At 41.3% G+C, this 24,448-nt stretch overlaps 1 protein-coding gene across 1 annotated transcript in view; it reads left to right on the forward strand.

Moving 5' to 3' along the window:
- LOC104696106 (potassium voltage-gated channel subfamily KQT member 1-like) overlaps nucleotides 1-24,448 on the forward strand; it is an 81,330-nt gene that overhangs the window by 46,376 nt on the left and 10,506 nt on the right. The window contains exons 8-11 of the mRNA XM_019292722.2: nucleotides 1,900-2,010; nucleotides 2,313-2,408; nucleotides 3,213-3,341; nucleotides 5,279-5,441. Coding sequence (XP_019148267.2) covers nucleotides 1,900-2,010; nucleotides 2,313-2,408; nucleotides 3,213-3,341; nucleotides 5,279-5,441 — 499 coding nt within the window. The remainder of the gene's footprint in view (nucleotides 1-1,899; nucleotides 2,011-2,312; nucleotides 2,409-3,212; nucleotides 3,342-5,278; nucleotides 5,442-24,448) is intronic.

Below are 24,448 nucleotides of genomic sequence, written 5' to 3' on the forward strand. Positions count from 1 at the left end.
AGTTGAATTTTGGGGACTGGCAAACTCATGTGTTTGTTCTGCTGGTAGCACACAGCACCTGAGTCACTTGACCAGCCACATTAAATCTGGACAAACACCTGGCAAGGCAGAGCTCCTGCTGAGAGCAGTTTGCAGATCAAAAGAACAATATTCATTCAAGGATATAGATACTACAAAGTGGTCTTCATCAAGTGGAAAATTTGTGAAGAATAAACACAAATCTAACTGGTTTTTGGAACTTGGAAAAGCTAAGTTTGGTAGTAGTTGGTGATATTTTTCCCTGCAAATCTTTCTTCCAGCTCTGAGAGTAGGAGGAAATATATTCTTCCCATGCCTTTATTGCTTGATAGTTTCTTCTTAGAAGACTATTTTTGCATAACATCTAAGCATTTGTCAGCAAATTTTTCCATAAAAGGCAGCCTCTTTATAGTCAGTGTAAATTTGCATATTCTTTTAAGTCTGTTTTGGCTGTGTTTCTGCTACCATTCAAGGCGAAGTCAAGGGAGGGGAACTAGGTTTGGGGCTGGTGCTTCCAAATGAAAGTACATTTTTTCTATTTACAGTTCTCCCCAGCGGTTAGTATTGATGACAGAACTCTTCTGTTCCTCACCAGAAGCTTTTCACTTCTCAAGGGTCCAAGCCACATTTCTCACACCATTTTATGGCAGCAGCAGAGCTCTGAGGATGCTGAAAACCCAACACTCCCATGGTCCAGGGTGTCTGTTTCAGACCATGGTCCTGCTATGACCATGGTACCTGTCTGGTGTGATTCCCGTGGCTTGCTGTGGGTTCCTGCTTTGGGATCAGCTGATTATCCCCTTCCGTTGGGAAGCAGGGGGTCCTTGTTCCATCACAAACCTTTCTGATGGACCAGCCTCCACCTGGACCCTGTTTTCCCCCTGCACCAGGTCCTTCCTGACCTCTGGCTCATAATGAATTCTTTTCCATCCTGCTGGGGCTCTTCAGGAATAGCCCCAAACCTCTGTCCCGATTAGGTCCTCCTACCTCTGGGGCTTTTCAGGGCTGGCCTGCCACCTCCACAGCAAGTCCCTGTAGAGCCAAGTCCCTACAGATGCCAGACCTGAGGGCACTAATTGGCCTAATGACCCTGCCCAGCATGACCTCACTGGGGATGCTCCACGCACACCCAGGGGCAATATTTAAGCACAGGAGAGATTGACTCTAGCTCAGCTGCAGCTGATGGACTCCCTTGATCTTGATTTCCACCCATGGGATGATGCCCTGCTATTGGCCCCTCCCTGTGGACTTCCGTGCTGACCACTGCTCTCGATCCTAATCCTGACCTGTGGCTTGCTGCCAGACCTTCCTCACTGTTGTGCTGCTGCATTATAATCCAGGCTCTTGGGTGGGCCTGGCTGCACTTTCTGCTTCTGTTTTGCTTGGAAGGGACTGTGGCCTGTCTGGAGAGGTGCTGCCCTGCTGGCTCTGTTGTCTCCCTTGACTGTGGGCCCCTTGTCCCTTAGGGAGTACCTGGCCCTGATAAGCAGTGATCAGATCCAAGTTCAAGCACCTTGTGGCTTAAACACAATTTTGGGTGGCCAGGTCCTGTATTTGTGGGGAAGGAAGAAAGCTAAGCACAGGGCCCAGCTGTGTTCAGGTCTAGCTCTACTGGCAGGTTGACTTTGGGAGAGAACTCATCCTGGAGTGGTTGTGTGTTCCTCCTCTTGCCGTGAGGATTCAGCTGGGATGGGTGAGTTCTGTCCCTTTTCACTCCTGTCAGCACAGGTTTCCTTATCCCCACATCCAAACACTGTTGATTCACTCCTGTCTCATGATACTTTGCTAATTTTTTTCCCTGTCATTCTTTTGGTTTTTTGTGCTTTTTGGAGAGATAAATGTGCCCCATTGCACTGAAACAGGTGTTTGTTTCTGGCCTAGGTAACAGTCACAACAATTGGCTATGGAGACAAAGTTCCCCAGACGTGGATTGGGAAGACAATAGCTTCCTGCTTCTCAGTATTTGCCATCTCCTTCTTTGCCCTGCCAGCCGTACGTAGAACTTGAATCCCTTCGTTAAAGGTGTGTCCACCTCTGTGAATGCCTCTGGCTCCTGTAACCTGTGGACCACAGCAATAAACACATGCTATTTATTGAAGTTACACGATTCCGCTGTTGATCTGCTCAGTTTCAGATTTTTTTGTTGGAATAAATAGAACTCTGTCACTGTAGACATTGCAAAATTAATTTTATAAAGTCTTTTATTAAATGTCTGTTTATTCCATATGCTGAGTATTTGATTTAGGTATGTGAAGTCATATACAAGTCTGACTAGTAACTTTGGTTGTATTTAGGGTATTCTGGGGTCTGGTTTTGCCCTGAAGGTACAGCAGAAGCAACGTCAGAAGCATTTCAATAGACAAATCCCAGCTGCAGCTTCCCTAATTCAGGTAAGGCCACGACAGTAAAATACCTCAGAGTTTATTGGAGAGAGAGTGTGGCCTGGAAGTTCAAGTATTGAGAATCACCATTCCTAAATTTATTATAGATCTATAACTTGTGTTTAACCACTTTGCCATTTTGATCCACATCAGTCAGTAGAGAAAATGAGATAATTGCCTCTCCCTTTCTGGAAGCTGCACTATACCTGAATGTTATAGGCATAATGACACTAACTGGATGCAGTGAGTATATGTAGTGAAATATTAAAAAAACCGCCAAAAAACAAAAAAACCCCAACTTCATTATAATATTTAATTCATAAGTTCCTTTTCATATTCTTTTAGGTCCTGTGCATCTGCCAGATCCTGAGGTGATGAATGTGTGTACAAATACATGAAAAAACACACCTGTTTTTTGAAAAATCTCCCAGCGTAACATTCCATACAATAATATAAAGAATTAAATAGCACAGTGCACAAACATTCAATGTGGCACAGTGCAGAAAAAGGAAACTGCAGCATTCAGAGGGGGATTCACTTTTATGAGGGTCGAGTTGGATTTATTTATTTATTTTTCCTGTGGGCAGGGTTTGATCCCAGCTTGTGAGGGGAGCACTCCAAGAGCACACTGAAGATTTCTGTGTGATGTGTGTTCATGTCCTGGTGCAAACTGCATCCACCACGGCTGTATTTTGTCAGGAATGGTGTTTACCTGGACTGAGGGGTTTGTTGTCAGTTGGAATTGCTGCAAAATTTGCCGTGCAGAAGCCCATTGACTGCTCCTCCAGTGAGGTTCTTTGGGTTTCTTTACAGACCCTGTGGCGCTGCTACGCAGCCGAGAAATCCTGCACCTCCACAGCCACCTGGAAGATCTATGTGACAGCTCCCGTGCAAAATCCCAAAAAGTCTCCAGCGCCATCTAGTCCCGGTCTGAGAAAACAGGTGACAGCACTGGCAGGGTTCGCTCTCTGCTTGCTTTTCACTTCAAATTGTAATTAACTTGCCAGGAGCCTCGTGAAGCGCCTGAGCAATCTGGACACCCGAAATACGGTTGTTTTCCTCCTGCCACAGCACGATTCGTTTTGTTTTCCTTAAAATATTCTTGAGGAACAAATGTCTTCTAACTAAATTTGCCTTGTTGGTCAGACAGGTACCAACTCTCCATTGTTTTATCCCCTTTGGAGTCTCCTACTTTCTCAGAGCACAAGGCAATGGTGCCACTTTCCCATTTTGCATTCATTTTTCAAAGTAGTTCATACAGGAAGAAGGAGAAAGCCGGTTTAAAAATTTATGTTCACATTTAACCTATGGCTGACAGCAGCTTCTCTCCTCTGAAGTACTCCATGCTGCTTTTATCTCTTTAGAAATGAAGACAAATCCCCGAGTTGTGGGTGCAGGAAAGTGGAACAGTGTCTGGCTACAAAGGTGACATTGCCCAAACACAGTTCTGTGGTATCAATGCCAAGCTTTCCAGCAGGCAGAGGTCTGCAGCAGGTTGAGCTCAGGGACCCAGTGTTTCCCAAATGATGGTCAAGGATTACCTTTAGGCAGTAGCATCCCACTGGTGCCTGTTTCCCAGGGAAAAAGGGCTGTGCAATTCCCCCTTGCCACATGGAGGATGCTGAAACAGCCTGATCTGTGTGCATGCCTGTGTTTTGGTGCTGGAGCAGTGTGACCTTGCTATGTCACAGCTGGAGACAGAAAAACCAGGAGGAAAGGGGTAAAGCTGAAGTTAAGACTCCTGTGTGTGTTGCTGAACAGCAAGCAATCCATGGTTGGAGAGATAGAACAAAAGGTATTTTTCCCTCTGTTTTCTCTAGTGAGAGGGATTTCCATATATATATTTCCATAATATATTATTTATCTGAACCTCCCTGAGCCCGGCGAGCCCTCATTTAAGCACATAGTAATTGTTCTTTCACCTCTTACCAAAGGATCCTCTTCTCTTGTTCTTTCTTGGTCTGTAACTTCCTATTTTAAGGACTCAAATATATATTGATCATTTTGTGCATGTTGTAGTATTTCGTTCTCCAGAGGATTCCTGGTTTTGTTTCCTGCTACAAGAGCCTGGAATCTTTGCTTTTAGAAGTATTTCGATGCATGTCAGTGCATCTACTGTCTGCAATAAATACCCATTTCTACCATTTTTTCCCCATTTAATTTTGAACATGCATTTGTTTAACTGCTGCAGAGCTGAACAGAAAAAGGAATTCCAAAAGTCTGATTGTAGACCATAACAAAGTAAGAATTGGCTTGGACTTAGATCAAGTAGCCTTGTGAATATACTGACCCTGCAGCTCTTTGTGTTGATCAAATCTTCATTTTTCTTTTTTAAGTACCAACTGCAGGGTGTTTATTAGGCTGTCTTTAGGCTTCAAAAATCACGAGAACTGTTCGGAGGCTGGAGGAAGGATTTCTCTTCTCCTGAGGTGCCTTATTTAGCCTTTTTGGCAAAAGGTGAAGTTTTCTTTAGTTGAAGAGGCTGCACAGGGCCTAATTCGCAGTTCAAAGTCTCTGGTTATGTTTAATTAGAGCTTTAGAAAGATGTTCCAGACAAGGTGATAGATACTAAAGTCATTAGAATTTTGTATGGCTTGAGCTGCAGTCCCAATTTGAGAAATTTTACTAAAGACTTGATTTTTTGGAATGTTCTAGCTGCCTTCTGAGAATCAAATTCTTACCAGATTTTAGTTGATAATTCAGAATCAGACACTTTAAAACCATAAACAAAGGTTGCAACCCTTTCCCTGAATTTCAGTTCCAATCTTTAAATAAAAAATGTACGACCTCAAGTGAATTCACTGTATAGTGAAGCACACATGTGCATTTGTCTGTGTTTGAGAGCATCTTCTGATATCATTCCATTCCTACTCTCACAGGCCAGAAGATACAGAAGAAAAGGGAAGCTGGGCTGTGGGAATGGTTCTGCACCTGTAATAAACCCAGGAGAAAATTCCTTGTCTGTTCCCCAGATCACTTACGATCACATTGATGAACAAGAGGACAAAAAAGATGTGTCTTTCTACATTGATGAGCCCAGAGGTAATTTACTTAGGCTTGGTTTATCATTTTTCAAGAGACAATCTTACAAAGAATTGATGTGATGAAGAGAAAAGTTGTATGAAAAAACAATTCTAAGCAAATCAGTAAATCAAGATGCCTCCAACCAAGGATGGTTGCATAACAAAAATAGGGGGACACAAATTAAAGGAAGTCTTTAATTCATATGGTGAAAATATCAAAAGAGCTTTCTTTGTTCACCATCAATTAAAATGTTGGATGTATTGTTCATTTTTCTGTTTTGAATTATTTCAGAGGTAGATGGAAAGCTTCCTCAGATCTACCCTACCTTTAAACTTTAACTCCTTTTGCCTCTGAAGGAAGGAAAAATAAACCAGGAGAAATATTTCTACTTTTTTTTACAGCACCCTCTTAAACATTGTGCAAACAAATTGTGATAAGAAAAAACTATTTTTATGCCCACATCAACTAAGAGGTTTTGATAAGTGGGTTTTTTTCTCTTGCTTCATTTAAAATATTGTGTGTTTATATAAGTGATGGTTGTATTTCAACATGGAAACTGTCTGAATTTCATGCTGAGTTAAGATACTTGCTTTGTTTGCAAAATCCTTTTTTTAAAATTAAGTTTGTAATGGAAAAGCCCGTGTGAAATGGTATTGTTTACTATAAAAGATGGTTTTTTGGAAAGCTAATTTTTCCACTATTGCATGGATTTCCTTTGTCTGATGGGGTTGGGAATCTGTTCTGGATCTGCTACATCTTGAGCTAAAGGGGAGAATGTTTGCTCATAGTCTGTTCCATACCCGGAGGCACCGAAGCCTTGCCAAGGTTACTGAGGCATCCAGAGACACTGGCACTAATTTGAGGTGTGCTCTGGGGGGCTTTGGGTTAGACCTTCCTCTGTCTTTGATAAACCTGAGCACCAGCTCAGTATAAAACTGCTGCTCTCACATGACATTGAAGCTGACAGAAAGTGTCAGCCTGGACAGAGTGTGGCTGTGGTCTTGACATGAAGGTTTCTTCAATAAAAAGTACTTCAGGTATTTTTGCCCCCCAAGGGAACGTGTGGTGCCTTCTGAACTGGACACAATCAAAGGTAGGAGTTCCACTGGCTTGCCCTGGATTTCCAGAGTTGGTGGATTGTCAGTGCCACCTGTGTCCTCCACTCTGGAGCAGTGGGATGTGGAATAGCAGGAACCTGGGAGCTGTGCCATGGTGTGGCAACATCTGTAAGGGATAGGAACATCTGGCTCCCAGGATTTGGACAGACCTTCAAGACCTTGCATGCAACCTACAGCTGTGAAGTGCCAGTATGGAAGGCAGGGTTCTCCTGAGGGAGAGTTTTCATTGCCCCTCCTGTTCTTCCTTGTTACAATCTTGTGTGAATCTCAACCTGACTTTGAGGTCAGGTTGCTTTGTTTTAACTGCTGTTTGGCATTTCCAGTGCTTTTAGGGTTCTGGGGGAGGGCATGAAGGGTATGATATTTATAACCAAAGTTTCTGCTTTAACTGCACGTCTCAGAATATTGTGTTCATTCTCAGCATGTTTATTGGACTGGAGCAGCTTCCCTTGCTGACCCTGTGACAGCAGATTTTGCTGAGTGTGTTTTGGTATTGTGATGTGATGGATGGAAGCAGCAAAGTGTTGTGCAACTGGTAGCAGTCCTGGAGGCCACTAAGATGGTGGGGACTCTGCTGGCTGTACTCGGGACTCTGCCAGTGCATGTTTGTTCACTAAGGGTGTGTTCTCTCAATGGTCATAGTTAATCGGAGCAAAGCTCTGTGTCCTAGGAAAGAGAGTGATAAGACAGGCCTGCATCTTTTCCTGCCTGACAGGAAAATGAAAGAATTTTCCCCACTTTTTCTGAAGATGTTTTCTTCTTGTACTTTTATTATAGCTGGCCTAATTTATTCTGAGAGACAGCCATGCATATTATTTCCTTACCAATTAAATTTTATCTATTTTTCATTTTCTGTCACTTTTTGCCTAAGCCAGTGTCAGGGTTAAATCACACTCAATTTGATTTTACTGATTCATTCCTTCTGTTGCAAAGCTTCCAGGAATGTAGCTGGCAAACTCAATTGCTCAATTGACTGAACATTCTTGACACCTCTCAAAAGTTTAAACCTGATTTCTCTCAGTGAAGTTCTCCTTGCCAGAATTAATAGGTTTCTATTCCTGGGAAGTGGAAGTACTGGGCTTCAAGCCTGTAAATGGGGGCATTTTTTGCCTGTCAAAAAAGCTGAAAGTAGAAAAGGCAAGAGAGAATCATAATTCAAAAAAGGTAATTGAAAGGGGCCATGCCAGCTTCTATTTGAGTGTTGCTATAGTGGAATATTTTATTCATTGCTGGTGGGGGCTGGATGTTTTGCAGATGATGGCAAACTGCAAGGCTGAATTAGATCACTTTTATAGGCCTGACCTGGGAGGAGCAGAGCTGCTGCTTTAAACCAGCTCTTTGCTGCTCTGGTCAGATGTGAGAGAGGGACTGTAGGAAGGCCTGAAATAAATGCCTGTCAGGAACAGGCAACACAGTAACAGCCCCACTGATAAAATTCCTTGTTCTGAGCAGAAATAGCTAGAAAGTAGTTCAAGTATCCTTGAAAAAGGAGACATTTGCCTTATTTCAGGAATGGCATTATGTGAACACACCTTTTCTCATGCAAATAGAATTTTTTTAATGACTTTTGTTCATGTATCCACATCCACCCAGCTTACTCTTGGCTTGCTCAAACCTTGCTTAGGAGGCAGATCTTCCCAAGGTGGGAAAAAATGCTTTCCTTTATTTCTGTGAAGAAGGTTTGAGAAAAGGGAAACCTTATAAAACAGAGATGATCAACATTAAGGTTCCTGAGAGGTTTGTGTGTATGTGGAATAGAAAACCCCCATGTAATTGGATAGTGCATAATATAGAAACAAGACCTTTATTCACCAAAAATGGTGGGGTTTTGAAACAAACACTTGATAACATAAAAGAAAAATTATTGCTAACCTCTGAACTGTGCATGAGGTTTTGGGTGTGACTGATGCAAAATGACCTGTAGTACTAAGAACTTGTCCATCCTTCCAGAAAGGGAAAGGCCAAAAGTCTTCTACAATAATAATTTCCTTGCTGGGAAGCAAACCTCTTGAAATGAAGCTATTTAGAAAAAAAAATTGAAAAGGAAAAACTAAAACAAAACATAGAGATTTAGAAAGTTCTAGAAAATAACTGTGATGCCAAGTCATAGAATGGCATTGCAGAGAATGGGTTGGGTTGGAAGGGACCTGAAGGATGAAAGAATCCCAGAATGGTTTGGGTTGGAAGGAATCTTGAAGATCATCCAGTCCCACCCCCTGCCATGGGCAGGGACACCTTCCACTATCCCAGGTTGCTCCAAGCCCCATTCAACCTGGCCTTGGACACTTCCAGGGATGGGGCAACCACAGCTTCTCTGGGCAACCTGTGCCAGGGCCTCAGCACCCTCACAGGGAAGAATTTCTACCTAACATGTAATCTAAATACCTCCTCTTTTAGTTTAAAACCATTCCCCTTGTCCTGTCGCTGTTTGCCCATGTAAAAAGTCCCTCTGCAGTGTTTTTACATACTCCCTTTAGGTGCTGGAACACTGCAATGAGATTTCCCCAGAGGCTTCTCTTCTCCAGCCTGAGCAACCCCATCTCTCCCAGCCTGTCTCTACAGGAGAGGTTCTCCAGCCCTTGGAGCATCTTTGTGACCCTCCAGTGCAGGCTTTTTTTCATGGCTGTCTGTTGCTTCAACTATTTCATACCAGAGTGTCTGATTTAATATTTTCATGTAGTGATTTGAAACCCTCAGTGATTCCATCCTCACCTGAGATTATATCCCTAAGTATTCTCTGTAGTCCTGAAATTAATCTTTACCTGTACTTTTGCCTGTCATTGTACCTATTCCTCTGCAGCAGGATCTGTTATCAGGATGACAAGACATATGCAAGCCCCCTGACATCTTTAATGTTCCTGTAGGGTTTAAAGAAGGCACTCAAGTATGAAGATTGTAGTTAGTTAGAAGAGCAAGAGTGAGTGGCAGGTCACAAGAGACTGATCCATACAGAAGGGAAACGGCCTTTTGGTGTAACTGGAATTTTCTACATGCGTTTTGAGTTTTCTCTTCAAATACCAGCTATTTACCACAAGGCATCCTTCACAAAATGAACCAAATAGCTGTTTCATTGTGCTTTTTATTAGGGAGGAAAAAAAATCATAGAAATTTGAAAGTTTTTAGACCTTGAAGGTCAGCCTCCTGAGACAGCTCCAGCAGATGGGATACATTATTCTCTGTCAGCTGTTGTAGGTTGTATACACAACTCATTATTGTTAGATTTGTCAAAGTCACAAGACTCTCATAGTGATAAATCTCTGCTGGGCTAAAAATAAAATTCCCTATTTATCACTGTGCTTTTCTGTTTGCTTTTTGGAGTTTCTTGTATGCTGATGTATGCACAGTTTAAAGCAAAACTGCACAAGAGTAACTTTTTACCAGGAGAGGGGAGAGCACTGCAGTCTTCTCTGACCCCTTCACCTTTGTCATCCCTCTCATATAAAATGTGCAGTAGTGTTAACGTTGATATATTCTGTCTGTAATGCCAGTTTGGATGCTGACATTCCAGCATTCACCTATCTGGAAATGGGCTCGTTGTTCCCAGAGACTGGTTGCATTTCCCACTAGGAAAAGGGGCTGCTTTCCCTTACTGGTGCAGATGAATTACAGTCTGCAGTACATAGAAAGAAGCAAACATTTTAAGTGAAGTGGATTCAGAGATTCCAGTGCTGACAAGCTGAGAGAAAGGTGAGAAAAAACACGTGGCCAAAATTAACAGAATAAAGCAAACACCAAAGCTTTTGAGGGTCTGCATAGCTGTCAGTAAGTCTGAAAATCATAAATATAAAGGTATGCACCAAAGTAGCATGAGAAGGTATCCAGATACCACGCTTCTGACAAATGTCATGCTCTTCAGAAGGTGGGTTTAGCAGATGGTGGTGGCTTTGCAGTGAGAATTTGTGGTCAGTGTAGAGCTGTTTAACTTCTCCATTTGTCTGTCAGTTCAGGATTTGTACTAATGGTACTTGCCCATGTGTAAAAATTGTGGAACCACCTCTTTACCAGAAGGTTTTCAGTCGTTAGTCGTTCAGCCCTGGCTGCCCTGAGTGAGAACTTCCAGTGAATTCTGTGGTTTATCTTGTATGGCCAAAGTGGATGAGAGGACTGGGGGTGGGGATGGGGTGAGGGAGGTGCAGGAAGAAAACAACTAACTCTGCCAAACCCACTCTTACTTCTGATTAAATCTGGCAGCTTTTGAGGTTTAAAAATTTATTTTTGTTCTGCATTTATTCAACTCCCTGTTGTGCCTGATTTAAGAGCAGGGTTTGGATCACTGGTCACACCAGACTTGAGCATGGACTTTGTACCAGATGTTCGCAGAGACCGCGGCAATGCAGAGTAAGGGGAGGTGTTTGCAGCTCCCTCAGACTTTTTCTAGACACTATCAGCACAGCAGTGGGGAAAAAAATAATAACTGTGAGTTGAAAAGGAGGGCATACCCCAGCATAGATATTTTGTTGCCAAAATGAATATTTCAGATAACTGTCAAAACATCAAAAATGTAGAAAATGAGAGAAGCAAATAAATTGTATTTGAGTCAACATATTGACTAATAATGAAACAGAGGCAGCTTTTTAAAGTAAGATTATAAATTGACCTGATAAACTGTGAAGTTTTTGGTAATCTCTTTCACAGTACTGATGCAGCCCTGATACTTTTTACTCTGGGATCCAGAATATACATAGTCTTGCTGTGTGAGGCTCTGGGCAAGAGAAGAAAGGAAGAAAATCCAAGACCCTAGAAATCTACTCTTGATGATGAAGTCAGCAACTGGATTTCTCCTTTGTTATGTTTGAGGAATCACCAGAATCTTCTCACTAAATACAGGCACTTGTGGGGTTTTCCTGACATCTGCATTGGAGAAACCTATTAGTCAGAGAGGTCTTCTGTAGCCTTGGTCCAGGAGGTTGGACAGTACCATGAAACCATTGGCTTAGCCGGCCTTGGGAAAAAGAGTGGAACGAAAAAAGGTTTTTCAAGAATGGAAAGTCAGAGTTAATAGATGAGGTATGGTAGAAAGTAGGTTAAGAACTGTTATACTCAGTGTTCTGTGTAAGAAAGGGTGAGTACACATTATAAAAGTAGAACTAGAATTTAGTGCTACAATAACTGAAATCTTGACTGAATTAGTCCAGATCTAATTGTTACAAAAGAGAATCAAATTCAGTGTGTTTTATTTAATAATTAAAACTGCAGCTATAGTAAAAATTCAATTAAAACTGTAGAATTTGCTTTTAAATTTCTGCCTGTTTTGCTGGTATTTGTGCTCCTTCAGTTCCTGGATATAATTTGCTGCAGGAGGAAGAGGGGAAGCACACAATTACTTGTTGAAATCTCATGTCCTTAACAGGGAGGAATATGATGTTTGTGGTGACGGTTTCTCCTTTCTCTCCTGGGATCCACTTGGGGTCACTTACAAATGTTTCCTAACACCCTCTGACATATTTCCTCATTGCTGTGCAGCTCCAGGTTTCATCTGAAATTACCATGTTATGTTCCATTTTATGTGTGTGAAATAGAATTTATTTGTTCTCTGTTACCCTTACAACCAGTTTTGTCCTGCTTCAGGACTGCTTTTTATTTTAACTGACCATTAGTGAATTGTTTATAGCTGTGGGGTCTCCAGTGCCAAGCCTGTGCCCCATCTCTTATCTCCTGCCTGTACTCACACACTGCATCCTGTGTTTCCACTTCTCAAGGCCTCTGATATTCTGCCCAGCCTGTATTTCTGTAAACTCTGTCATTATTTGGTTGTAAATATCTCATCCTACTAAAATAACTGCTGCAGATAGGGAGGCATGGTTGTGCAACACAAAGATAAACAGAAGTAAAACCAGATACAGACACCTGCTCAATTAGAGAAATTGCTGTCACAGCTAAATCAGGGGCAGGTCAGGGAAGGTCTGGACAGAGCAGCCAGAGACGCCTCATCTCTCAGGTCCTGTAAAATTACCAGCAGTGCTAATCCAGCACAGAATAACTTGGGAGACACAGGAGCTCCTTAGTGAATTCCCATGAATATCCCAGGCTTCAGCTTTTCCAAAGCTTAGGAAAGATGAGAATGATCTGGGTAAATTGTGAGCTTTTCCTTAACAGTCTAAACTTGAGATGAAAATCTTTGCAGAATGAAAGTTTGGCCCAGATACCAGCCGTGAAGTGTAAACACAGTCATGGTGTCAGGAAACAGTTAATAATTTTTTCTTTCTCCTGAAAATTAACACTGAATTTGCTAAAATTGACACTACAAATTGTGTCACTAGCTATTAGCTAATGATTCAGTGAGAAGCAAATAAAGTTAGAACAGAAGAGAAAGGACTGGAAAAGATGCGCAGGTCAGGTGGGTTTTAGTTCTCTGGGCCTGCAAAGCAAACAGCTGAGGAGTCAGGGAATGATCAGAAGGAACCTGAGAGCCACTAACAGCCCTGACAGGAGGCTGCTGAGATGCAGGATGATAATTTAAAATACAAAATTTCTGTCCAGCTGGAACCATCTACATATGCTTTGCACTGCAGGGTAAAAGTAGCTGATATATGTAATCTCGACAGAGGTTATATATAAGTGTATAGAGATATCTAAATCTAAACAGGCTGATATGTAATTAGATGGAAGTATAAATATTTAATTCTAAACATATCTGGTCAAAAACGATTTTCTGTGCAATAAGAAATATGTATATATTATATATATTAATATATATATTATGTATTATACATATATATAATGTGTTAATATACAATCTAAAGAGAAGTGTAAACTGACCCAGCCTAAACAGATACATAAATGTAAACATAGAAGTGTAAATTGAGATAAGGTTGAATAGATATGAGATGTAGTGGTTAATTCATGCATATGTAAATGTGTCTACATCTAAATAGGTTTAAGAGAAAATAGATCTAAGTGAAAATAGATAAGACACATGAAATATAGCTATTCCCCACGTGCAAGTAGCTGTGTGTGTGACAATGTAGATGTCTCTACTAGACAAGGGTGTTAAAAAGAAAGAAAAGGGTGTTTTGAGAAAGGACCACGCTCTAAATATCTTTTTTCGTGTCCCTCCCCTTTACCCTGTGTGCAGGGGCTATGGGCAGGGGAGGGCAGATGTGCTTGCTTTGACCCCCTTCCTGATGGGTTGGGGTGGCCCTAGGTGGGGTCAATAAGGATGGTGATGATGGGGCTAAGGCAGCCCCAGGTGTGGTCAGTGAGGGTAAAGCAGGTCCTGCTGTGGAAAGAGGCTTTGGCTTCCTGGGGACTCCTGGGCTCTGCTGCTGGAGGGAGCTGGTGAGGGGAGGCAGAGGCAGTCCCAGGGTGTCTCTCCAGGCCCAGCAGTGAGGGTATCTCCCAGGAGTTTGGGGGAGTACCTTGTGTGCATCTGAGTGTAGAGTTTTAGCATATCTCAAGAAAGATGTGCCATAGAGCCAGGCAGGACAGGGGAGCAGAGCACCTGAGGAGGTGAATCAGGGTGTGGTGTCAGATGTCTGTATGAGGAGCCTACAGGGTGGTGGTTTTAACTAATATGAATATGTAAAGCAGTAAGTAAAGAGGGATATAAGCACTGTAAGATACTTGGGGCAAGTAGAGGTACAATCTTCCTCTGTCAGGAGCAGTCATGAGGTGTTTTCAGTTTTGGATCTGGATTTCAGGAGTGGGTCCTGAGAGAGGATGACCTGCCCTTGTGAAGGAAAGCACTGAGCCCCTGTCCATCAACAGCTTACTCTCCCCTCACCTTATCTGTGAGAACAATCCCCAGATATATTCAATTTTGGAGCTTGGCTCCAAGGGAAGGAGGAATTTAAGAAGGAAAAATAAAAGGAAAAAACCCACCCACAATCAAGCCAGTCAGTAGGAAGGAAATAAGTAACAGGGAACATGAATTAGTCATGAGCAATCATGTCAGATCGAGTGGGTTTTGTTTTTCCTCTGATGTGGCAATGTGCGTTTTAAGTAGGAGATAAGCAGAAGACAATTTTCATACTGATTTAAGTCACCCTTTCCTGTATCATCCGTGTGTGTGCATGAACACAGGGCCTGGATTATAGCCTAGAAAACTGGCTTAGGCTCCTGTACAGTGGATGAAAACGTGCTGGAATATGATACTTAACAAAACATTTACCAGAGGTTTGCTGTTGAAATGACAAATGCATTTAGAGAGGTTTCTGCCTCAGGTGCTATCAGATAAACCCATTGAGGGGCCAGGCCATGGGTTAGAGTGGGATTTTTATTCTGTTCTGTAGAAGTGGCTGAGAGAACTCTGGAAGGCAGCCTGGGAGCCTTCCCCAGGGTAGGGATGCTCCTGCCCTGTCTCCCCCCTAATCCTGGATCACAAATTCCCTGCAGTGATCTGTCCCCACACTTTTGATATCCAGCAGCTGCTTGACCTGATCTCCAGTCTATTAACCAGCTGTTTATGGGACATGACCCCACAGTGTGGAAGAAATAACTCCATTCTGGTGTTGAGGGATGTGTTGGGCTCCAGGGAGCTGGGACAGCTTTGCTGCACTTGCCCTGCCTGGGGTCAGGTGCACCAAATCATTTTGGGAAAGCAAAGGCAGCCTTGGAGAGAGTAGGAAAAGAGGGGAAATTGGGATTTGAGCTTTCCTTCTTTGTGGAGGGCAGGGAACCCTGGTTAAGACCATGATTTTTCTAATTAGTCAAGTTACTTTAATATTAAAAATTGTCCTGCAGCTTGTGCCGTTGGGAATGGGGAACTAATATATAACTTAAGGTAGTCTGGGAAAACAGTCTCTGAAACATGCTCTTAAAAATACAGATAAGGATGTGCTACACAGTTTGGATTTCTCTCACTATGGCTACTTAAGAATTCCATCTTTTTGCTAAGTTTCAGGGAGGTAGCAACAGTCTCACCCCAGTGTGAAAATGGAACATTGTGCCATTTCTAATGTGCCAAAGCCCAGACTTCAAACTGCAGTAATTTAATTTCAAACTGCAAGGCACATGTCCATGCAATCCAGTGGATGAGAAAAAGGAAACGGAGAGGGGGGAATCCCAACCAGCATTTAGAGTGGTGGTGACACACATGCAGCTGTAGTGCTGTGGACTGTGAGGTTCATTGCAGTTCCCTGGTGACTGCATGGAAGTGAAGGCATTTTTGAGCCAACATGGAGCCTTTTTACTGAAGGTGAGAAGCAGGTTCTTATAAATGGGAATAAGGACAACTTTTTGCATTTCTTCCCTTTTTTTTTTTGTGTGTGTGTACTGGTTTTGTAAAAAAAGCCCAGGATTGTCAGCTTTTGTCTCAAACCCTTTTCCACTAGTGAAATGGGTTAAAGTGAGGATCAAAGGCAGTGACAAAACCCCAGCACATCACAGCGGGCCCTGCTGGAATCCTTGTGTTGGTGTTGGGGCTGGCTGTCCAAGGCTCATCCCGTGCTGAGGAGGGAGGGCTGGATTCCTGGATTCTGTTACTGATTCTCGGGGTGACCTCGGGCAGACAGTTAACTCACTGTGCTTCGGTTGCACCGTCTGCTACATGAGTATAAGTCTTGTCTCTGTCACGGAGATGCTGTGAGTCCTAACTCTTTATGAAATGTTTTCAGACTGACACAGCATTACAGAAGTGGAGAACACAATAAGTCAATGCAGGATTAAACATGGGCCTGCACGGTTGTTTATCCTTAGCATAAACAAGGAGGAGTGGTAATCAGGGATGGCACCTTTTGCAAGAAAAGCTAATTTTTGCAGGAGATGTAGTGAATGCTCTGTGGGGAAAAGATGATGTGATTTAATCTAGAATGGAAAGCTACTTTTTAGCCACAAAAATTTGGTTTTGTTCTTATGGAAATGACAAAACATTATTGTGGGAGATCAGGGCATCATGTCTAAAAAATTATAGCCTTTTAAACTGGTTTTACGTGGATGGTGGAGTAGTAAATATACTTTTACTACTCCTCAAAATATTCTTTTAATCTAAGTGAATTAATGTCTTGAAAAGCCTGTATTTTGCTTACTTCAGTTGTGTGTCAGCTGGGAATGCTGAAAAGATTCCATAATTAGAAGCAAAATAAACACTAGTTCTTTGGGGGCAGGGCTGTGTCCCTATATACTGACCATTAGCTGAGAAACAGAGAAGAAAAGACTGAGTGTTCCCTTTTTTTGGTTTTGCTCCTTGTTGAAGTAGCCAGGTGTAGCCACTTCTAAACCATTTACTGTGCTTCATGTGTCCCTTTACACAGCATGCTCTTTGCAGTCAAAGACAGTGCTTGGGAAATAATTTTGATATACAGGCGTGCATGCTGTTCTTTCCAGATTTTCCCAACCACAACTCCATGGGAATATTTGCCTTGGAAGGAATTTGGAAGTTCTGTGCTTTGGAAATGCTTCCTTGCCCCGCTCAGAATAAAAGCTGGGATGGAAAATCTGACCTGTCAGTTTGCTTAAGGACACACACACACACAATGTCTTTATTTCAGTTTAATCCTATCAGGTGTGAAAAAACCTCTGAATGGCTGAGGATAAATAGGAGACAAGCCTAAGAAGTAAAGCTTTGTTTCAACCTCTATACATGGTAAAAAATGTTTCTGCCCTGTTTGAAATGAAGTGATGGGTCGTAAAGGTGATGCCTGTGTTGCTCTGAGCCATGGCCTGGTTTAGTGACACCTTAATATTTCTTTTGTTCTACTTTGACTTATTTCAGTAGACAGCAGTATGTGCAGTGAGAGGAGCTGTGATTTAGGGTTTACATCACTGGGGTATTTCAAAGAATATTTGTTTGTTTGTTTTTATTTTTGAGCTTCTTCCTTTTAATTTTTATCTGCATAAAACCTGTCAGACTGGGGGTGAGAACAATTAGTTGCTAGGGAGGCTGTTCACAGTCTCTGTTAACCATGAAATCCCAGGGAAAAAAGGTGCTGCACCCAGTGTCTGCTACTTAGAGTCAGTTAGAACTCTAAGGGGATTTGTCATGACTATGGCAAAAAAGAAAAGCAGCTGCTTGTCATTTGCTTAACCTTGCTTGGTCTGAATTTAATCAGTAGAAAACATCTGGAACTGATTCCCCTTCAGTTCTGGAGTGTCCAGTAATCTGCTGTGTACATACAACTGGTGCACCTTTAGCATTGGAATACTTGGATAAATCATGTTTTGCAATACTGTTATCTTTTGGAAAGAGAAGAGGAAACAACAGTAATTTCCCAATGAGCAAATATTTGCAGTGTTCTGTATAGGTTGCATCGTTGGTTGATCTTGTGCAGCTGTCGTATGAAATCTATTGATCAGAGTTAATAAAACTCCAAGTGAGTGAGACTGTTTATTTATATTGATTAAAATTGGGCCAAATTCTGAGCTGTTTAGCAGTGCTTGACTACAACTGATGAAGCAATTTGACCTTGTTACTTTTTTGATAGAATGCAATGTTGAATTATGAGTAAATTTTGAGGTTGTAAAAAGCTTCTGCCTATTACCTAGAAGTGGTTTTGCTTAAAAGTCTTAGTCTTTCCTGCAGAGTTAGGGAGTTGGATTTTTATAGTAGATAGCTTATGATACCTGCTTTTAGCTGAATTTTCTGTTGAATAAAACTCAAGACTGACTTGGATAGTAATACTTGATAAAATGGAAGCCGTGTTAAAAATCCACTCAGAGGGAGATACCTGGAAAAATAACATGCATTTAAGCAATGTTTTGTGTACACAATGCATTCCTTTTTACAAGGGAAGTTGGCAAAACTCAAATATGTATTTTTTCTATATAAATTGTGTTCACTTGCAGGAGAGCATTTATATTTTTAAAAGAACCACTTTGGAAACCATGAGTGAGTAACTGTCTCTGGAAAAAAAGCTCTTTCTTCTTAGTGTTCTACTCCGAGAACTTTGCAGTGAATATCCCGGTAGTCCTGGCCATAATTTCTGTGGGAATTTCTCTGGGGTAAGGCCCATAGAGGTGGGGGAGGTTGATGAACTTCCAGGATAGCCTTTGTTCTCTGCTTTGCCCCCTTTATTAGGGAGTTCTACTTTCCCTTCCATGCTCATGTGGATAAAACTCCTTTGTGGCACCTCCTGTTTTGTGTTATGAAAAAATTACAGGTGTGATTAGTTCTACCCAAAACAGAAAGTAGCCAGCTTGGGAATATAAAGCAATGCTGATGGCTTTTAAAATAGTGTATTATTTTAATTATGTGTTATTTTTGTCTTTTTCATCTGTAATAGTGATAATCCACCATCAAGCAGAAAAAAACCCTCCTGGATTTCCTCCCTCTCATTCTTGCTGTGGTCTGACATGGACTTAATGTCCATGTCAAAGGAGAAGAATATTTTTTCCCCTTTGGGTAAGGTGAATTATGAGGAGAGCATCTGTAATACAATTCTGATAACTAATTCGTGGAATTCTGGCTTGCACACAGCCTGGTCCTGGATCTGCCTCATGAGTATGTAAACTGCAACCATGCTCTGACCCTTTGGGTCTATTTGTGTTCCTTTAACTCTTATATTATGCTGAGTTCTCAGAACTTGATTCCAGTTGTAAAAAACCAACAAACCTTAAGCAGCATAATTCCAGTGTTTGTTGCTGGTGGCTTTTTCGTACTGTTTGGAATGGGGTGAATCAAATCATGGCAATGGGATATCTAGAGCCGGTTGTACTAACCCAATTAAGATCCTTTGAGGTCAGGTTGACCTGGATCCATCCTAGATTAGTTTGTGCTGAATGAGCTGTCCTGGACCAAGGGCAGCCTGAGATAAAGTCTGCAAGTTTCTCTTGCTGTTTATGTGAAGGGCTCAGATTGGCTCCTTTTCCTATAACCTTGTAAAAGAGAGAGGACAGAGTGTGCACTGGATTTTGGTATATGCAGGGGTCCAGCAGCTGAAGGCTTACAGGGGTAAATTTAAAAAGCCTGGTGAGCAGAAAGCATACAAAAAAATACACTCAAGCCTGCCTGACCACAATAAAGTGTGTTAAATAGTATTTTGTTGCTTTTTTGGTTTTGTTTTGTTTTTTCTCCTGGAGAAATGGGATCTCCAGAAGTTCTGTGGTTGCACTGTTTCTAGTGAGGTAGAATCACATTGGTAACACAGTTAGGTCTGTTGATAGGCCAGATGAGCAAAGTCACTTTTAGCTGCTAGAGATCTACTTGGGTAAGGTAGTGATGGCTTTATGGGGTTTCTGCCTGGTGAAGACCTTCAATTTACATTATTTGCTGTCATCTTCTTTTTAATTCTCCTTGAAGGGGTAAAGATGTTCTTTGCTACATAAATTAATGTGTTAGCATATGCCAGTCTTGGATGTGAACTGGCTGTAGTGGAAAGAGGGTTGAAATACTTCCTGGACTTCTCTTGTAATTGGAAAGCAAGGCAATTTAAGTTGGAGTCAGTAAAGGCTGTTTCAGTAGTAATTTCTAATAAAAAAATTAATTTGAACAAGTTTATTGCTTACTATTTGAAAGAATTTAATTCAGAATAAGGCTTCTTAAGGAGACTCCTGATGCTCTCTTGTGCTGCCTCTTTTACCTCCACATCTGCCCTCTCAGCATTGAATGGGTTTTTGTGTGTTCCCATTTCCCTGGGTGCAGTGACACATCCACAGTCTTCCCTTTCCCTCCCTGCCTTCAGCTGCTGCTGTGCCTGGGCCAAGCAGTTTTTCTCTACACAAGATGGAATTATCAGAGATTTTTCCAGTGTTTATCTTGTTAACTTCTCTGCCAGCTGTCTGAAGAAACTGTGCTGGGGGAGGTAGGGCATCAAGGAGGAGATCCTGTGCCATGCAAGCAAACCCCATCATCATCATCATCATCATCATCATCATCATCATCATCACCTTTGCAAAGCCAGAAATGGTCAGTGCTTTACACCCACCAAGTGTTCCAGTCACTTGTAACTTCAACACATCTAAATCTGACTCTCAGATGGGGAAAGGGCTGTATCCAAATCTGGATAAGGGAGCACTAAAGCATTTATAGCAAAGCCAGCTCATAAGGCACCCGTTTGGGGGAGATTTGGGAGGTTTCCCCAACAGCAAAACATAGACAGTGCTCAGAATAAGGAAATAACTGCATGTGAGCATCAGTGGAAAGGAAGGGGTGAGGGGAGGTAGGGAACAAGGCACTAATTTCTCCCTATTGATCTGAAACCAAATCTCTCCAGTCCTTGGGTGAAACATTTGGTACCCTCTGTGCTGCCAAGAGTTTGAATGGCAGTGAGAAGCCTGGGTCTCCATGCTTTAGGATTGTAATAGGAGTCTTTGCATTATCCTCCCCAGAGCAGTAACTTATCTCTTGGGCTATGCCTTCGTTATTTCCAGAGTCTGTAACACCTTCCTCTGGGACTTTATTTGAATTAAAGTCATTTTGCTTATACCCTACCTTTCTAGGGCTGTGACATGCTGCTTCACTGGTGTTGCATGTTTTCCCCCTGTAGCAATATTAACAGCGTTGGAGGCTACTGCATGAATTTTCTATTCACTGGGCAAGTGCACATTCATATCTGCACTAAAATCAGTGTAAACAAATTGTGGTGTTATTCTTAACACCACGTGAACAAATTTATTGTGTCAGAAGCCCCATCAAGAATCCTTGGATACCACCTCAGTCTTGGAAAGTGCCCCAGCTGCAGCCCATAGGATGTTCTGTGTGCAGCCAGCACTGTGTATTTGTCCTGCCCTTGTGCATCTGCTCTTCACCTCAGCTGGAGACAAGGCAGTGCATAAAGCAGTTCTTTGTCCTGCTGTGTTGTTATCTGATATTAGGCCAATCTAGGTGGGGGTTTTTTTGTCTCAGCAGTGGTACATACCATCCTGGGATGGCTTGTACTCTGCATCTGGGTGGCCAGGGAATCCTGCTATCCCCTAAATACATTTACAGAAAAATATAGATGTGCATATATAGTGAATTATTATTTTGTCCATATTTAATAGAGGAAGTGAAATGGTTATTTCAAACCACTACTGAATAAGCACTTGAGAAGTCTTAAATATTTGTTTTGCTGGACAAAAAGAAGCTCAGTCTTGAGCGATCTCTTTGTTTCAGATATGAACATATTTGTTGGTTTACTTAAAAAGAGCAACTTAACAATTTTCTGTTCATTTTTACAAGCAAAAAAGAAAAATATCCAAGTGCTCCAATGAAGTTATTCTAAAGAAACTTTTATTCCAGTTATCATATGATTGTATGATAGGACAAGATGGAACTTGGAAGTCACTGTTTGGATTCTCCAGCCAAATTAAGACAATGAGTGGTATCTGAATCTTTCATGCCACAGAAGATGGAAGGGAATATTCTGCAAGGGTTTGCCTGCCAACACATAGCAGAGCATCTTTGGTTGGTCAGTGACACAAAGCAGATAGTCCTGAGCACATTTGCAATTTCTGTCATCTTGACAATGTGTTTGAAACTATTAATGTTGGATGTTGGTTAGGAAACAAATGGATTTGGATGGATGGATTAGAAAACAAATGACACTTTTTTGTTGCTGTTAAAATTAAAATGTTTGGTTGGAAATTGAGATGGTATCATGAAGCTGGGTTTTCCCCTGATGGCTCTGTTAGGGTTCCATGTCTGTAATGGTGTGTTTATATTAAAAAGGGAATGATGAGTGTGATAAATAATAAGATTAATAGCACTAAGAACGAGAATTGAGCCGTGTTATTTTCACACATAGCAAAGATGAATTTGTGTCTCAGTCCTCAGTAATGTGGTTTAAAAAAGCTTGGATGGAACCAAAGCCTTGTAATGGGACTGATAGGGTACGAAAACACACATCTGCTGTAATTTGCACTGTATCTCCTTTCCCTGAAGATGCTGATCTCAGTCAAGTCACTCCAGAAATTCAGCATTCATCCAGATTTCTCTCTGGGAGTGTCAGAATCTACAGCCAGTCTGTACTGCACTGACTGTTGTACACAGCAATCTCAGCACTAGCAATGATCTCCCACTTCCCTGCTTCTCAGGGCTTCCTTACTCACCTCGTCTGGAGGATGTGTCCCCTACAGATGCACTGGGGTCACTCACACTGACAAGTTCAGGGTGTATTTGAGAGTGAACTTTTTAACCCTCTTCATGCAGGTCCCTTGGTGGAGGGAGAGAAGAGCTTTGTCTCGTGACATCTCTGTGGTTCTCACTGTCACAGAAAAGTCATGGCCTGCTGCCAGAGGTCACCCTCAGTCCCAAGAGCTGCAGGACACATTCAAATTTATTTCTACACTGTCATCAGTAAAGAGAGACTTTAGGCCTCTGAGGGCGTGTTCCACCTTAGGGTTGTGTCTCAGTTTTAAATACCACCATTCCCTTGTCATACAAACTTTTTGGTTACTATTGGGAGTGTAGAAGAGGTAACTACTCTGGGTCTTCTCAGAATCTGAGTTTCAAAACATTTGAATTTTAGTTGTAGCAGCAAAAGCTTAACAACTTCTTTAGAGTATTTTTAAAGCTCTTTAATTATAAATATTTTCTAGTGGAAGTTCTGAATAAGAAATATGGAGAAGTTGGAATTAATAAAGAATGCACATCCTGACTGAGCTCTGAAGTACAGAATTGAAGACCCCATGAATTTAATTTTAAATAAAATGTGATCAGTTAATTTGCAGCATTTTTAGGAAGATAACTTACTGTGAGGAGGGGTTGTGCTTATGTTTCAGTTTGAATTCTATGATCTGAAGATCTGTCAAAATGTTCATGGTATTGGTACACATAACAATGGCTACTTTTAATTCTCTTTTTAGCAGTTGCAACTTAGACTCTTACCCAAATTACTGCCCTACCTAAAATATTCTTACATTCAAGATATAACAAGTATTTGGAGCAAATATATTCGAAGTAGAGAATACTCCTATAAAATGTTGTTTCTTTACACCTGGAATGTATGAAATAACAGCTGAAGCTTTAGTTTGGAATAGTTTTAATTTAGTGTAGTCAACAGCTACAGATTATTTTATTGAACTTGTTTTGGCCTTAAGGACAAACACAAAAATTATTTCCTCTACTATTAAGATTTACTTTAATTTACAGATTTTTTTTTTTCTGAACAGGCAGGTTGGTAACAATATTGTTGGTATTGAATTCATGATTAACACTAGTAAATAGGGAAATTGTTCTACAAGGGTTCAGTTGTGGGAGGGCAAGAACTGCATAAGACCAGCAAATAATTGTGGCATATTTCACTGTAATTACAGTAATTGGGTTTTGTGTTCTTGTGAGTCAAAACATTGACAACAATTCAGAAGATGTTTCTGTTTTTACTGTCACTGCAGTTTGTATGCTTTGACCATTAACAGGCATGAAAAATAAAAATGTTTTCAGACGGGTTTATTTTCTTTAATAGCCACACTAAAACTGTACTTCCTTGTTAAAATAAATACTTTTACTATAATGGCAGTTCTGAATCCCATAATGGAATGTAACTCTATATATTTATATTACATGATACATTCCCTATGTGTAATTCTAAGAGTTTGTATGTGTTAAGAGCTCTCCCTGTGGAGCTAACAAGCTGCCAAATTACATTTCACTGACTATTAATTGTTTCAGTTTAAGGTCAAGTTCTTCTTGTCCTTTTAAAAAAAAAGAAAGGCGAGCAGTGAAGAAGGATCCCTTTCAAAGCTATTTTTGTCTTACTTTCTTCACTGTTATTGCTGTACATTTCATTCTTCAGAATAACTAAATGAACAGTCAAGTCTTTCCAGCCTTAAAAAGTTAAATGCATTAGTATTGGTGACTTGAATTTGGCCTTGGAGAGCTGATCTCTGAACATATTCTCAAGGTGTAGATGGTATCTCCAGTTCAAAAACATGTTAAAAATACTTGTGGGCACAAAGATTGTGTTAGATAAGCAAAAGAAACAGAGTAAGTCTTAAGAGAATAAAGAAATGCTTGTCAAAATAGTTTGCTGTAGAATACTGAAAAACTTTGCTCTCTTGACATCATTTGAATGCCACTTGTCTTATTAGATGCTTTCCCAAAGGTGTCCTGGT

The sequence above is a fragment of the Corvus cornix genome, chromosome 1A (assembly GCF_000738735.6).
Source record: "Corvus cornix cornix isolate S_Up_H32 chromosome 1A, ASM73873v5, whole genome shotgun sequence".
Lineage (NCBI taxonomy): Eukaryota > Metazoa > Chordata > Aves > Passeriformes > Corvidae > Corvus > Corvus cornix.